The sequence below is a fragment of the Bactrocera neohumeralis genome, chromosome 4 (assembly GCF_024586455.1).
Source record: "Bactrocera neohumeralis isolate Rockhampton chromosome 4, APGP_CSIRO_Bneo_wtdbg2-racon-allhic-juicebox.fasta_v2, whole genome shotgun sequence".
In the NCBI taxonomy this organism is placed as follows: Eukaryota; Metazoa; Arthropoda; class Insecta; order Diptera; family Tephritidae; genus Bactrocera; species Bactrocera neohumeralis.
In genome coordinates this window covers 47,955,810-47,971,305 of record NC_065921.1, presented here as the reverse complement: position 1 = coordinate 47,971,305, position 15,496 = coordinate 47,955,810, and the positions used below count along the sequence as shown (strand labels likewise).

Sequence of the window (15,496 nt, the reverse complement as noted above, 5' to 3'; positions counted from 1 at the left end):
GCCATTTAGCTGATTTTTTCATGTAAAGGCCAAAAATGGTGATTTTTTGAAATGATTGTATGGGGAACCCCTCAGGGTAGTTCCAGGGGGTGTGCCACTGGCATGGGTGGATCGCCGTCCAAAGTTAGTGGGGGTCGGTCATACATTTGGACTCGATTGGAGCACTCTAAATGGGTCAAAGTGGGATTTTTCAAAATTTGCCCCTACCCAAAAGTTCGTCCCAAATTGGGGGACATCAAAATTCGTTGCAAGTTTGTAATGCACATTAATTTCGTGCATTTAGCTGAATTTACCAAAATTGAGTAGACAACACTGCTCAAAAATAGCCGATTTTTGCTATTTTTTGACAGATGTCACTTGAAGTCTACCGCCTCCTTTGCGTTTGCAGCATCAGAGGTAAGCAGTTTTATATTGCTAATTAAATTATGTGCAAGTATATTAACAAAAACATTTTAATATTTTCAGATGGCAGAAAATAAACAACACACAGTTTGCTATCCATTTTTCCAATATTCTTAACTTTTTCACACACTTTTTCCGCATTAAAATCAATTATTGCTTTTAGTTTCACTCTACTATCTTTTAACGTAGTTAATAATAAACGAATTTTTCCAAAAATACCAAAATTTCTATTATTTTCTTATTCATTTTTATTTCACGTTTTTTTTAGAAATAAACAAATTTCACTATCAGCTGTCTAAATGCACAAGTCTGGCGTCTGTCACCATAAAATTTCAATGCGCATTAGCGTTGCTTAAGGCGCATTAATTTTGCTCGTCTGTCAGGGCTATAAGGGAAGTATTGATCCGATTCGACCCATTTTTTACATAAGGCTATACTATTATACAATTAAAGAAAATCCTTCAAATTTCAATAGTATGGGTACTTTTGTAAATGCAATATGAAAATCATTTTTTAAATCATATGTTCATGCCATGCAAAGCAATTATCAATTACAACTCTGCTTTGCCAAGATATGCAATGCATTCTGTTGACGTTTATAAATAGTCCCGTGCATTATCCTAATAATATTATAAATAATTAATAGAATGAAAATGGAATGATAAATAAATAACAATTAAAATTTAATAAATAACATATATTTATTAAAATAAATTACCTACTTCATCGGTGAACCTTCCATTTTAAATATTTCCAATACAATGCATGCAAAATAAAATCCATGCAAATTTTGACAGCTCATGCGCTTGAAATAGGGCTGTCATGAATTAAATAATTTCATACTTCGCCTGTATGGTTTGCATATTGCGTTTAAGAAAGCAGCCTACATCTCACAGATTGACCGATATTTTCGACAAAAAGCCAGCCATACGCACTGGTGTTCACGTATTCGGTACGTGGGGGCTTGAAGAGTTATGATCCGATTTCGCAAATGTTTGGGCGTAAAGTGAAATACTTTATAATAATATATAATACTTTATAATAATATATAATACTTTATAATAATATATATTATAATAATATAATAGAAATTGTCATTAACATGGGTCAAATGCGCAAGCAAATGTAAATTAAGCCCGCTAATGCATATTAGCGCTGTCGTCTGTCAGGGCTATAAGAACAATATGCGTGACAATACTGATACATTAATTGGTTCTTGATTTGTGTTTTTTTACTTTTGATGATTCTGTAAGAAGTTCTGTTGTCAACGCGGGGGCACTCTTTTTCTGAGGGACTGCCAGAAATGACATCGAATGATCGGGTTTTAAATATTTTTCTTTCCATTTCATCTCATCTTTGTAAAGCAAAAGTGGATAAAATGAATATATTTGACATTTGAAGAAAAAGTCAACCAACTTCATTATATTCAGCGCTATTATTTAAAAGAAAATATCCATTTCATATCTTTGAAAAATCACGTAAACATATTGACTAACATAAACCGCTTAAAGTCAGCTGAAAAGTGCCAACCCCGTTATCCAATTTTGAAGCAACCAAACATTATTTTAATTAAATTTTTATGCTTCCGACGTACATATGTATTTATGCGTGCTTTCCTTCCGTTTTCATCCACTTCACTTTCACACAGTATGGTGTCTGCAAATTTCCTTCATAGCAAGTTTTGTCAATATAGCTAGTATGTTTTGTGAGATATGTACATTAAACATATTTAGAGGCGAAGGAATACCCACCGATGCCCTCACTACTACAATTGCCTGTACCAAATTAAATTTCACAGGTTTTGAATTAGCGCCATTTTGTGTGCGTGACAATAATCCGATTCTGCCCATCTACAATACCAACCTTCTTTTAGCGACGAGTAGTACGTCTATTCAGTTTCATCACTATATCTCAATTTTTATTTAAGTTGCCGCTTACACGGACGGACAGAATCAAACTCGCCTCGTCATCCTGATCAGTTAAGTAGATGTTGGTGAAGAAACTACAATATTCTGTAGCAACACAAAGAGTGTACTTCTATAAAATAACGTTATGCAATAATTATAACGATATTAACATACTGTTTATAATATGTAAATATGAAATAGTTTTCATTACTTTAATTGAAGTAAACACATAGTATTGTTGTTGTAGCGGCAAAAAACTTTTCCACCATAATTTTGATTCTTCACTCAATTTAGTCCATCGGCGTCAGGTCTATTGCTTAATGATTGGCAAGTTACGAGTCTCAGTGTTCTCTAAAATTATATCGAAATCAGTTTTATGAAGCAATGCTGAGACTTTTTTTGTTATACTGACGAAAAAGTCCCAAATAAATGTCCTTCAATCATATAGAGGTGACATAAAATATATAGAATTGCAATTATCAGATAAAGCTCATGTAAGGGTCACGCCGATTTTTCTTATTATTTATTATATTTACGATCGTACCGTTTTTCACTTCACTTTCTTGTATAATTTATTTTAAATTATTAACATTTTTTCATAATTAATCCTCTTATTTCTATGCCAATCTTCGTCAAATACTGTTGTATAATCCATAAGGTAGTGTTTTCAGCTTTATTTATCAAATATCATTAATATCAAATATCATTATGTCATTATGGATTATTATATTTGTTTAAAAATCACACAAATCTACAAACACACATACATATGCATAAGAAATGTGAATTAAATGTTTTATTACTTATTGAATTAGATACGTAAGCAAAAAGCCAAAATTTACATAAATAAGTTTATTTGAAATTATATAATTAACGATAGATACGTATGTCTGTATGTATGTAATAATGTCAACAATTGGTATGCTTAAGTAGACACATATGTAAGTGTTAAAGCATTTAAGTGTAGAAAATTATAGCGAAAAAAAACTACACTTCAATATTGCGCATCCTGCTTTAGCTGGCTGCTAAGGACTTTTACTAACTATTTATTTATTTTTTTTTTTGTATGTATTTTATAAGTTTTCGTCTGATTAAATATATATAAGTATATAAAAACTCACATATATGTATAACAACATAATAAACTTGTTTTAGAGAATTGGGATTATTTAAAAGAAAAATACTGCAATTTTCGCAGTTACCTCATTATATAATGTAATAAAATTCATTTAATTATAAAGAAGTAACAAACATTTCCTTTAAGCGGTTTTAGCTCGAAGCTAAAACAAAGAGCAACATCTTAAAAATACAGTTCCATCGGAGAAATTATTTCAATTATATCAAACAGAATTTTGTACACTTCTAAACGCATCCGGAAACTTTAGGTATAACATTAGCTGTCGTGGATTTCGAGAGATCTATATTGGCGATTTGCCATATTTGACAGTCAAAACGCTGAGGTAAATGTAATTTGTTGTAATACAAAATTGACGCTAAAATAAGTGTTTCAGATTTACTTTCTTTTTTTGTTTATTGAAAAGTAACAACTCTCTCACAGAAAGCCCGAAGCTGACTTTTTATAAGTCTTACATCAACACTAATCATAACTATTATCGTCAAATCTTTTAGTTTACGCTTTTTATTTTACTTTCGTTTTCTCTTCTTGTTGATAATTATGTCCTTACAACTAATTGAACGGCGTTGCGGGCGGTGTTCGGACAAGCAATGAGCTTTAATGAGGACAGTACATAATAATGTTTATGATATGAGTTGCTACCTAAAATCCATTATAATATATTATCTTTGTCGATATTTTTTGATAAAGGATAAATAACAAAAATATAAAGAAGTGCCCGCAGCACTTCTTATTTTCTTTTGTTTAAAATTTCAGCGCAACCATTACACAAGAAATCTTCTGCAAGGTGCTGAACACCAGATAAGTATAGGTGAATGCATTACTACATCTATGGTATACGCCACTGGGCTCCATATCCAATAAAACTTATGCAATTACTATTTAATATTAATTTAATGAAATGGAATGGAATGTGTAATTGGCACGTTAAATTTTCTGGAACGTGATTTCTTATTTATAAAATATATATGTATATTTGTATGTGTATGTATGTGTTTGCAGTAAGGACCTCTCAAAATCATATTATTGTGATCAAATCGAAAGGTGAATTTTTAATTTATACTTCGCGTCTTTTTCGAATCGGTAAATTTTTTTTCTGTAAGTTTTTCGAAATATTCATTAGTATTTGATATACGGAGGATGGAGTCATATGTAGAAGTTCACGCAAGTGAGGAAAGTTCTCTGATCGCCATTCACTTGGGAGTGGCCAGAAACGATTCTTTTACATATGACTCAAGCAACTCACTACTTCCGGTCTTTGACCAAGTATCCTCTGGGTAGCCTAAGAACATCCGTTTGAAGGCGAGCTAAAGTGAGAAGGCGAAACATCCCCTCCGCAGGGTTGTGCGCTGGGTTTTGGACCCGCCACGTAAAAAAAAACTTACCAATGAAAATTAGCAATCAGCCTCGGATGAGAGACCCCCCTTTTGATGACGACCGTGGCAAACGAAATAAGGACTACGAATTGAGGGCATGCACCTGGAATGTCCGGTCCCTTAATTGGGAAGGTGCCGTTGCCCAGCTGGTTCATGTCCTCGTAAAAATAAAGGCTGACATCACCGCCGTCCAAGAAATGCGATGGACGGGACAAGGACAGAGACGAGTAGGTCCTTGTGACATTTACTACAGTGGCCATATAAAGGAGCGCAAGTTTGGTGTGGGATTCGTGGTGGGAGAGAGACTCCGTCGCCGAGTACTATCATTCACTCCTGTGAATGAACGTCTAGCCACAATCCGCATCAAAGTGAGGTTCTTCAACATATCGCTGATTTGCGCCCACGCCCCGACGGAAGAGAAGGACGATGTGACCAAAGATGCCTTTTATGAGTGCTTGGAGCGCACTTATGAGGGCTGCCCCCGCCACGTTATCAAAATCGTGCTTGGCGACTTTAACGCCAGGGTGGGCAAAGAAGGTATCTTTGGCACTACGGTCGGTAAATTCAGCCTCCACGACGAAACATCCCCAAATGGGTTGAGGCTGATCGACTTCGCCGGGGCCCGAAATATGGTTATCTGCAGTACTAGATTTCAGTATAAGAAAATACATCAAGCTACCTGGCTGTCTCCCGATAGAAAAGCCACCAACCGGATCGATCATGTTGCGATAGATAGAAGGCAAGTCTCCAGTGTTTTAGATGTGCGTGCGCTCCGAGGTCCTAACATCGACTCGGACCACTAGCTTGTTGCAGCCAAGATTCGCACCCGCCTCTGTGCAGCAAAAAACGCACGCCAACAAACACAAGGAAGGTTCGACGTCGAGAAGCGGCAATCACAACTGACAGCCGAACGATTTTCTACTAGGCTTGCCTTCCTGCTCTCTGAGAGCACTCGTCAACAACTCGGTATAAGGGAACTGTGGGACGGCATTTCGAACTCCTTACGTACAGCTGCAACCGAAACCATTGGTTTTCGGAAAGTGCAAAAGAACAGCTGGTATGACGAGAAGTGCCGTGTCGCAGCGGAGAGAAAACAGGCTGCCTACCTCGCATCGTTACGATCGACCACTACACGTGCGGGATGGGATAGATACCGAGAGTTGAAGAGGGAAGCGAGACGCATTTGCAGACAGAAGAAGAAAGAGGCCGAAATGCGTGAGTATGAAGAGCTTGATAAGCTGGCCGACAGGGGTAATGCTCGAAAATTCTACGAAAAAATGCGGCGGCTTACAGAAGGTTTCAAGACCGAAGCATACTCTTGTAGAACCCCAAAGGTGATCTAGTGACCGATGCCCAGAGCATACTTAGATTATGGAGTGACTACTTTTCCAGCCTGCTGACTGGCAGAGAATGCACAACGCCAGGAGAAGGCGAACCCGATTCCCCAGTCGATGACGATGGAGCAGACGTTCCATTGCCCGACCATGAAGAAGTTCGAATAGCAATTACCCGCCTGAAAAACAACAAAGCGGCAGGGGCCGATGGATTACCGGCCGAGCCATTCAAACACGGCGGCAAAGAACTGATAAGGACCATGCATCAGCTTCTTTGTAAAATATGGTCGGACGAAAGCATGCCCAGCGATTGGAATTTAAGTGTGCTATGCCCAATCCATAAAAAAGGAGACCCCACAATCTGCGCCAACTACCGTGGGATTAGCCTCCTCAACATCGCATATAAGGTTCTATCGAGCGTATTGTGTGAAAGATTAAAGCCCACCGTCAACAAACTGTTTGGACCTTATCAGTGTGGCTTCAGACCTGGAAAATCAACAACCGACCAGATATTCACCATGCGCCAAGTCTTGGAAAAGACCCGTGAAAGGAGAATCGACACACACCACCTCTTCGTCGATTTCAAAGCTGCTTTCGATAGCACGAAAAGGAGCTGCCTTTATGCCGCGATGTCTGGATTTGGTATCCCCGCAAAACTTTGTGTTGAGCAACACCAAAAGCTCCGTCAGAATCGGGAAGGACCTCTCCGAGCCGTTCAATACCAAACGAGGTTTCAGACATGGCGATTCCCTATCGTGCGACTTTTTCATCCTGCTTCTGGAGAAAACCTGCCGCAGAACTAAATAGAGAAGGTACCATCTTCTATAAGAGTGTACAGCTGCTGGCGTATGCCGATGATATTGATATCATCGGCCTTAACACCCGCGCCGTTAGTTCTGCTTTCTCCAGACTGGACAAGGAAGCAAAACAAATGAGTTTTGCAGTGAACGAGGGCAAAACGAAATATCTCCTGTCATCAAACAAACAGTCGTCGCGCTCGCGACTTGGCACTCACGTCACTGTTGACAGTCATAACTTTGAAGTTGTAGATAATTTCGTCTATCTTGGAACCAGCGTAAACACCACCAACAATGTCAGCCTAGAAATCCAACGCAGGATAACTCTTGCCAACAGGTGTTACTTCGGATTGAGTAGGCAATTGAGAAGCAAAGTCCTCTCTCGACAAACAAAAACCAAACACTATAAGTCACTCATAATTCCCGTCCTGCTATATGGTGCAGAGTCCTGGACGATGTCAACAACGGATGAGTCGACGTTGCGAGTTTTCGAGAGAAAAGTTCTGCTAAAGATTTATGGTCCTTTGCGCGTTAGCCACGGCGTATACCGCATTCGATGGAACGATGAGCTGTACGAGATATACGACGACATCGACATAGTTCAGCGAATTAAAAGACAGCGGCTACGCTGGCTAGGTCATGTTGTCCGGATGGACGAAAACACTCCAGCTCTGAAAGTATTCTACGCAGTACCCGCCGGGGGAAGCAGAGGAAGAGGAAGACCTCCACTCCGTTCGAAGGACCAAGTGGAGAAGGACCTGGCTTCGCTTGGAATATCCAATTGGCGCCACGTAGCGAAAAGAAGAAACGACTGGCGCACTCTTGTTAACTCGGCAATAATCGCGTAAGCGGTGTATACGCCAATTAAGAAGAAGAGATTTGATATACGCGTGAATTCTTCGATTTTTACTATGTCTGAATATATTGAACAAGGAAGTGCGATAATGCACCATCTCATACTGCATTGGTTATTTGTGATCATTTCGCCACATTTTCAACTAATATCGTGCCGCAACCACCGCATTCGCCAGATTTACCTTCGTGTAACAATTAGGGATATAAAAGCTGAATCGAAGAAGGCGTGATGGAAATCACGACGGAGGATTTTTCCAAGTGCTATGATGACTGGAACATTCGTTGGCATAAGTTTATTTCAGCGGGAGGGGATTACTTTGAAGGAAATGAAATGGACAAAATTCACCTTTCAATTTGATCACAGTAGTATCATGAGATTCAAACAATATATTGCGACGCAATATATGTTGCAAGTTCTCCCTTTTTGCAAAAAGCATTTATGGACAATTTCAAGGTACAAATTTCAAGCTAAAAACTACAATCATTTCCCTTATCTCTCTCCCTACTGCACTTAATAGTTTATAATAAAATAATTACAGGAAGAATTTGTAGAGGTATTGCACAAAAAAGTGGTTCAGTATTTTTACATTCACATATTATATGTATATATGGAGGCTATTAGCGTACGGGAGTAAAAAAATGTCTAAAAATCTTAGTCTATAGTTAACAAAAATGTGTAATGGCAAATTGTAAATTGGCAAATTGATAAGGCAAATTTAACACATTTTTTTGGTATATATTTATATGATTATTAAATAAAAGTGTAGATGTATACCAAAAAATGTGTTACATTTGCCTAAAAGTGACTGCACAGCCGTCACTTTGTTACATTGGGTATTATAAGCACGAAAGGTTTTAAGGGGGTATTCTACTCTAGAATTTTGAAAAATTCGATTTTTTTCATATATTTAAAGTTTAGATCCTTAAGAACATATCCTCCAAAGGATTTTTAAAAATTAAAATTATTTTAAGACCTACAGTTACTTTAGTGACACAGTGCCTAGCTCGGTTCGGCCGTATCGAATTTTTTAAACGCGTTTTTCTCGAAACTACTTTTTTCCACACGATACCGGCATTATCTCAAGTTCTATACAACCGATTTACTTGAAATTTTGTGTGAACCTTCTTTATATAATCCTTTATCGTTCCTACCAGCATCGTGTCAAAATTTTTGTTTTTTATATTTTAAAAAAATTCAGGAATTTCAAAAAAAAACGTAAAAAATGATTTTTATTTTCAGGCAGTCGCCATTTTTCAAAAAAAAAAATTTTTTCGTGTTCCCTGAAATAGGGACTATAACAGCATCCTTACTGATTAAGAATTTCTTTTGATTTTTTTTCAGACCACCAGGAGAGTCAGGATCAATGTCACCAGGATGCGCCATTTTTTTACACCTGTCTCTCCCCCTCCTCTAATTATTTTAATTTTTAATATTTTTTTGTAAAATTTTTTTCCTGTATTCTTAAGATATCAATAAAAACACCAAAAAAAATGGATAGCAAAAATATTAATTGCCTTTTTTTAGGACACCTTAAAAATTACCTGAAATTCATGCTTCTAGAGTAGAATACCCCCTTAATAAAGAGAGCATACTGTTAGGCGCCGTCGCGTAGTTTTAATAGTTCAAATGCTAAGATATTATTTTTAAAAGGTGTTAAGCAAACAAAATTACCAAAATAAATAAATGTTCGATTGTAAAAAAATTTGGTATAAATTGACAAAAAATTTTAATAGTTAAATAATAAAATGTTAATAAAAATCAACAAATCTCTTCTATTACCTGTTCTTTACGAAAAAATGTAGCATAATTTTTTGCGCTGTGAATTTAAATTGTTGATAAAGGAAAAATATTCATATCTCAAAAAACCCTTAATATTCTTTTACTACTATTATAAAACACTTTTTTCATAATTAATATACTCTCTTAAATAACAATATTGAATATGTTTTAGTCGTGTTCATAAAAAGCAACAACTACACTCTTAAGATTTACTTCGAGTCTAACATTTAATTTTTAAGTTTTGAGTACTATAGACAAAATATTTTGTATCTGCTTAGAATTGCCGGCGCTAGGCTAGTGGCGCACTAATGAGTTTAAGTGAAACATATTTTTGTTGTTGATGCGGCTACCGCTACTAAATAGTAATAAATAATAGTATTAATAGTAAATCTAGTCTAGTTTTCTAAATATCACTACTATAAAAATAAAATTTAGAAAGCATAATACATTCATTCACACAATATTTTGCTATCTTACTTTCGCAAATACGTTTATCGAGTTTAAAATAAAATGTATGAATGATCACGTTCCAGATGCGTTTTGGCGCGCATCGCTACATTGCCCATGGGATCGGAGGGTGGCGGTATGCCGTTGGTGGAATGTGCCGCTTCTTTGTACAGAAGAAATTGTGCGGCAAAGATCTTGTAAAACCGTATAAAATACAGCTCGTGCAAGAACTGGAAGCCGAACGATCTTCTTTGTAAAAGAATTCAGAACGACCAGACTTGTAGCCATAGTAAACTGCATCGTGTGATCTGAAAAACAGGTATACATATGTACATATTTCGGTTAATTATGTTTATATAAAGGCTCTTTATATTCTTAAGATGAGTGAGTTGTGCCAGCAGACCCAGGCTCTTTCAAATCACGAAACTTATATTCTCAAATCTTAGCTTAGAGGGTCCAGTAAATTTATTTTTGTTGTTTTAATAATCAAACTGGTACATTTCAGACTATAGGTATATACATACACACATCCTATGCATTCTGATGCGACCTTATAGCGGTCACGCACCAACAACAATTATTTAAACATTGTTATTACTATTATTGTGATAGAATACTTAAGCTAGATTCAGCACTAAAATAGAAAAGAAATTTATTTGCCTTAGTTGAAAATTATCACTCCAAGTCTATGATTTCAAGATTCTTTTGCTTTTTCTTTTCTTTCTTATACTGGCCGATATTAGTAAAAGTTAGCATATCAGTGCATACTCAACAAAGTCTTAGCGATTTAGAGATATTAATTATTGCAATACTATCGAAATCGAATATTCAAAAGCATCGGGCGTTATTCACCTCAAAATCAAGTTAGAGATCTCATCGTTTGGCTGCAATTCTTGATGCATACATTCGAGTATGTTCAATTCCATCGGATTCCATGGTCCATTACGCTCCAACGTATCCCATTTCGCATCGATACTCATGAAACTGTAGGCGCCGTCACGCTTATCGCCTTCCACATTGACATTGAGCATTTGATTTAAATGCAATTCCATATGCGGAAATTTAGCAACACAAACATCGAACTGAAAAAACATAATTAAGTAATAATTTAATGAATTAGATACATATAAACAAATGCTAGATTATATATTTAATAATTTTCTTACAATAAAACATACACACTAATTTCTAAAACATTTCCAAAATGCATCAACTTACCATTTTCTGCACAACGGGCTGCTGGCGCGCCGTTCCCTCCTCCATTAACAGCAGCAGGGTCATATTTTGCTGGCCACACATGTACAACTCCAGTCGCTTCAAACCATTCCTTGTGGACTGTGTGTTTGTAGACAATGTCGCTAAGGCATCCACAGCATCGTCACATATCAAGGAGTTGCGACGCGAGAATACTTTAGACGTGTTTAGTGGCGTTTGAATTTCCACAGCGTTGGCATCCCAAGCACCGCTGCAGTTGTGCTCCTCATTCAACGCCAACACAGAGAGTTTGGCCATGAGCGGTGTGAGTGGCACACCACCAGTTTGCTTACGATTCGCTATAACAAACGGCAGTTCACGCTCATTGTTGGCTGCTGCATCGGCGAGTGGCTTCAGTGGAAGGCTAAGTGATTTCTTATCAATTGGTGTTTTCGCTTTTGTCATCACGGTGGCTGGTTCAGTATTCAAGTTACGATCGGTTTTGAGTTGTGTGCTATTGCAATTATCGCCGAGGTCCTGACGGCACAGCGATTCGTCTAGTTTTTTAAGCTCATTATCGAACTCCTTGAATTCCTCAATGAGTTGTGCGATTTCTACCTCCTTTTTGGCGCTGCCAGTACCGCTGCCATTATCCGCCCACAAGCGGTAGTATTTTTCTATGAACTCTTGGAAGAGGCTACGCGAAATTGGTTGACCATTCTCATTGAAAACGGGATAGGTAGGATCGGTTATGGTGCGGGATGTGCCATTATTCTCATCAGAGTTGTCGGAATTTTGCTCCACTTCAACATCATCGTCATTCTCGATAAAATCAGGAGATTCCATGACCTCAATGCCGCTAATGCTGCCATTGCGATTGACGTCAGACTTAAAGCTATGCGAAAATTGTTTGAGTGATAATTTCTTCGAGATCTTCTTGAGTGAATCTTGCAAGTCGGTGAAAGAGTTGCGCCGCTCCATTTGCTTATTGGGATTAGCAATGAAATTTTGAAAGAATTTCTCAAAGTCAAATTTTACCGAATTCCGTCGGTTGGTACCTTGTATTTTCTGCTTATTCGAGTTGCTCTCATCCTGCAAAATAATAGTTATATATAGTTATATTTGAATAATTTTAATTTTCTAAGGACTTTTATACTCACCTCTGGATTAGCACAGATAGACATAATGTTCCCTACTTGCAGAACTTTATTCTCGGTCATTGGTGTGGAACACACACTAGTACGTCCAATAAATTCCGGATACGAATCAGTCTCATCGAAATTTATCGAAGCAATGCCTGATTCAGGCAGCTCTTTCGAACTGCCCATACCGTTGCGAACACGCAAAGGCAAGTGTGTGGGGCGTATCAGCAATGATTTTGAACGTACTGCAGTGAGTGTTTGCCCCACATCCTTCTCCTCCTCCGCAAGTTCACCTGCCGCACCGCCGGCGGTGCTGCTCTCCTCTGGTATGTGGGTGAAAATTAACGATTTATCGCGTTTCAGTTTACGTTTCACATACTGAAACGGAAACAGACCCTGTGACAGTTGTGTGGTCTGTAATGTTTGAGCGCGCTGCGCATCTGCTGCTAATCGGTTATATTGTTTGACATCCACATAAACCACTAGCATTTGTACGCCGTTGGGTATGTGAAAATCAGTGATGTGTATCTGTTCGGCGGTAGTGCGTATGTGCAACGGATCCGTTAATACAAGCTGCTTAGTTATGGTATCGCCCAATTGAGACGCAACCACTCTGGAAATGAATAAGATTGATGTGTTTAACCATAAAATCTCCAATGTGAATATAACACTACACACTTGTTATGGTAAAGTACGGCGCCGCCCAATATGCCCGTGGTCTGCTGACAGCACTGTAATGTTTGTATGGCATCCAAAAATATATTGCTTGCCGTCTGTAAGCAAATGGGAGTGGTTAATTAATTAAATTACACATTTTATGGCAAAATTACAAACCTTCGGCATACGCAGCTTGGGTACGTTTTGGAAAATATGTCCGTTACGTTGCAAAATCGGCAGATATGTTTCGAAAATGTGATATAGCTTTTCGGAGAGATTCTTATATTGCGCTTGTTGTGGAAACTGATCAAAGAGACTTTGCAAATCACGATGGAAGAATTTCACAAGAGAGGCAAGCAAATCAGCACGTTTTTCGAGTAAATAATCTGAGATGTTGCGGTCCGTGCCGACAGCCTGGAGATCCATAAATTTATTTATTAAGGCAAATAAAATTCAACTTGTTTAAAAATACACTAACCAAGGTAAATCTGCCAAATTCCTTTAACACAAATTTACCGTTTTGCAAAGCCATAATTTTCGGTTTGCAGAAACAGTCTTTTAGGAAGTACGATGTACCCATTAGTTGCCCACAAAGTGCCACTTTCTGTGTGTCTGATACCCAACTTGGGTGAAAGTAGAGAACTGCTTCCACCGGATCATCTGCTTCGTCCTTGAGACATTCTGTGTCATAGACGAAGACAATCATTGTCTCCCTGTAAATATATAAAAATATTTAGTTTAATTTCTTTAAACATCTACCCAAAATAACTGCTTTTAGTCATCGACTTTTAAACCGACAAGAGTACCTTTCCTCCTTGTTTCTTCTCTTGGCCCGCTCCAGTTTAGGCCAACGCAAACGTAAAGGCGTACGGAAACCACTGAACATTTTTATATTTTTGTGTTCGAAAGCCTACAATTTTATATTTTGACGTTAAGAACAACAGAATTTAATACACTTTAGTAGCTTTGCCAGATTTGTAGTGTTGGCTTATTGGCACAATCGCGACTAAATGAGCGTTTATCAACTTGGTAGTGATAAAGCTATTTGCTATTTACAACGCTACAGCACGTCACAAAAGTGAAACTGATAACACTGTCCCTACTATTTGCCCCGCAGTTACCTCTCGTACCATAGCAGCAAGTATCACTATGGTTGAAATACAATTATGTTTGTCTCCAAACTCATTCTAAGAATATAATCAGTAACACAGTACAAACCAATTAAATTACCATTTACTAAACGTATTGCTCCTCGCAGGCGGAGAGTCTATAGTTGATTGAGCGTATTTGAAGAGTCGTGGGAAATAATAAGGCGTGTTCACATTATCGTGAGGTGGGGGAGGGTAAACAAATAGCAATTAGCCGATTGAAATATGAGAAGACAGGAGAGTAAAGTTGAATAAATAACATTCTTGCCCGTTTATGTTGTTATTGTTATTGTGAATGAAGTATGAGGAGGGGTTAGGCACATCAATTATACTAGAAGCCCACTTTGATTTTTTTATATGAATGTTGTTATTGCAGCAGTCAGTATGGATGCACTTAAAAAAGTAAAAACAACTATATTGCGGGTGTGTAGTAAACATGAAAGCGAAGCATTATAAAAAGGAAATGGTGAAAAGTAGATGTGGGGCAAGGGTGAATAGAATAGATATTTTTCCACAAAAAGAAACATATAAAACCTTTTTATATGCAAGCGCATTTGGTTGAACAAGCATTTTTGTATTAATAATGGTTTATTAAATTTCCAATCAACAAATCATTATTATCAAGGTGTGTATGGCAGGTCTCAATCACTATGGAACCGTCGTTATTAATAACACATAATATTCATAATCACTTACTTAGCCATACTTATAGATTTGACTTTCTCCACAAAAGAGTCCGCACAATTAGCAAATCTTTGTTCTTTGGATGCAATATATTATTTTTAATTTAGCATATTCAAAATTGCAGAATATTTTAAGTACTACAGGAATTTTTAATTTTAAATTCCATTGCACGACTGGACGATACCAAGAGGGTTGAATTTTTTCTTATCAGTGCAAGTTCTACTTATCCGAAATGTCAAAATGCATAATTTATCGATTTTCAAATTATAAGTTGAGAGCCGCTGTGGTGCTACAACAGTGAATTAAAAACTTTTGGAGAACAGTTCACAGTTGTGGCGAATTAATTGAAAGTTTAGAAAATGGAATTAATAAGTAAAAAATAAATAAAAGATATAAAACTATAAATGTATAAAACTGTAATATTTGAAAAATCTAATCATATAAGAAGTACTTATTAAATAATACTGATTTATTGAGATCACAAAAGATTCCAATTGTTACAATAGCTAAAAATATTTAGCAGCACATGCAACCCTGTGAAATTTCATGGCCACCCTGGTGGCTGGGCAAATTCATCCACTTTATGTATAGATACAGAAGCATAGAGAGTGATTTCAGCTATGGCCACCAACGAACTC

General features: G+C 37.1%; 1 protein-coding gene across 1 annotated transcript; it reads right to left on the bottom strand.

Annotated features, from left to right (window-relative positions):
* Positions 1-3,146: 3,146 nt before the first annotated feature.
* On the bottom strand, positions 3,147-14,226 carry LOC126754658 (uncharacterized). The gene is made up of 9 exons (XM_050466785.1): positions 13,833-14,226; positions 13,505-13,739; positions 13,204-13,440; positions 13,048-13,142; positions 12,388-12,982; positions 11,252-12,319; positions 10,886-11,115; positions 10,277-10,341; positions 3,147-10,196 (listed from the first exon to the last, which is right to left on the bottom strand). The coding sequence occupies exons 1-9, from the start codon at positions 13,910-13,912 to the stop codon at positions 10,087-10,089; spliced, it is 2,715 nt and encodes a 904-aa protein (XP_050322742.1). The 5' UTR covers positions 13,913-14,226; the 3' UTR covers positions 3,147-10,086.
* Between the last annotated feature and the right edge of the window lie 1,270 nt (positions 14,227-15,496).

Excerpts from the sequence above, each read along its gene's own strand:
- LOC126754658 (XM_050466785.1), bottom strand. The coding sequence starts at position 13,912 with ATGTTCAGTGGTTTCCGTACGCCTTTACGTTTGCGTTGGCCTAAACTG. Across the intron at positions 13,740-13,832 it reads AGAAGAAACAAGGAGGAAAG|GGAGACAATGATTGTCTTCG; the intron begins GTACTCTTGTCG and ends ATATATTTACAG. Across the intron at positions 13,441-13,504 it reads AATTTGGCAGATTTACCTTG|GCTGTCGGCACGGACCGCAA; the intron begins GTTAGTGTATTT and ends ATGGATCTCCAG.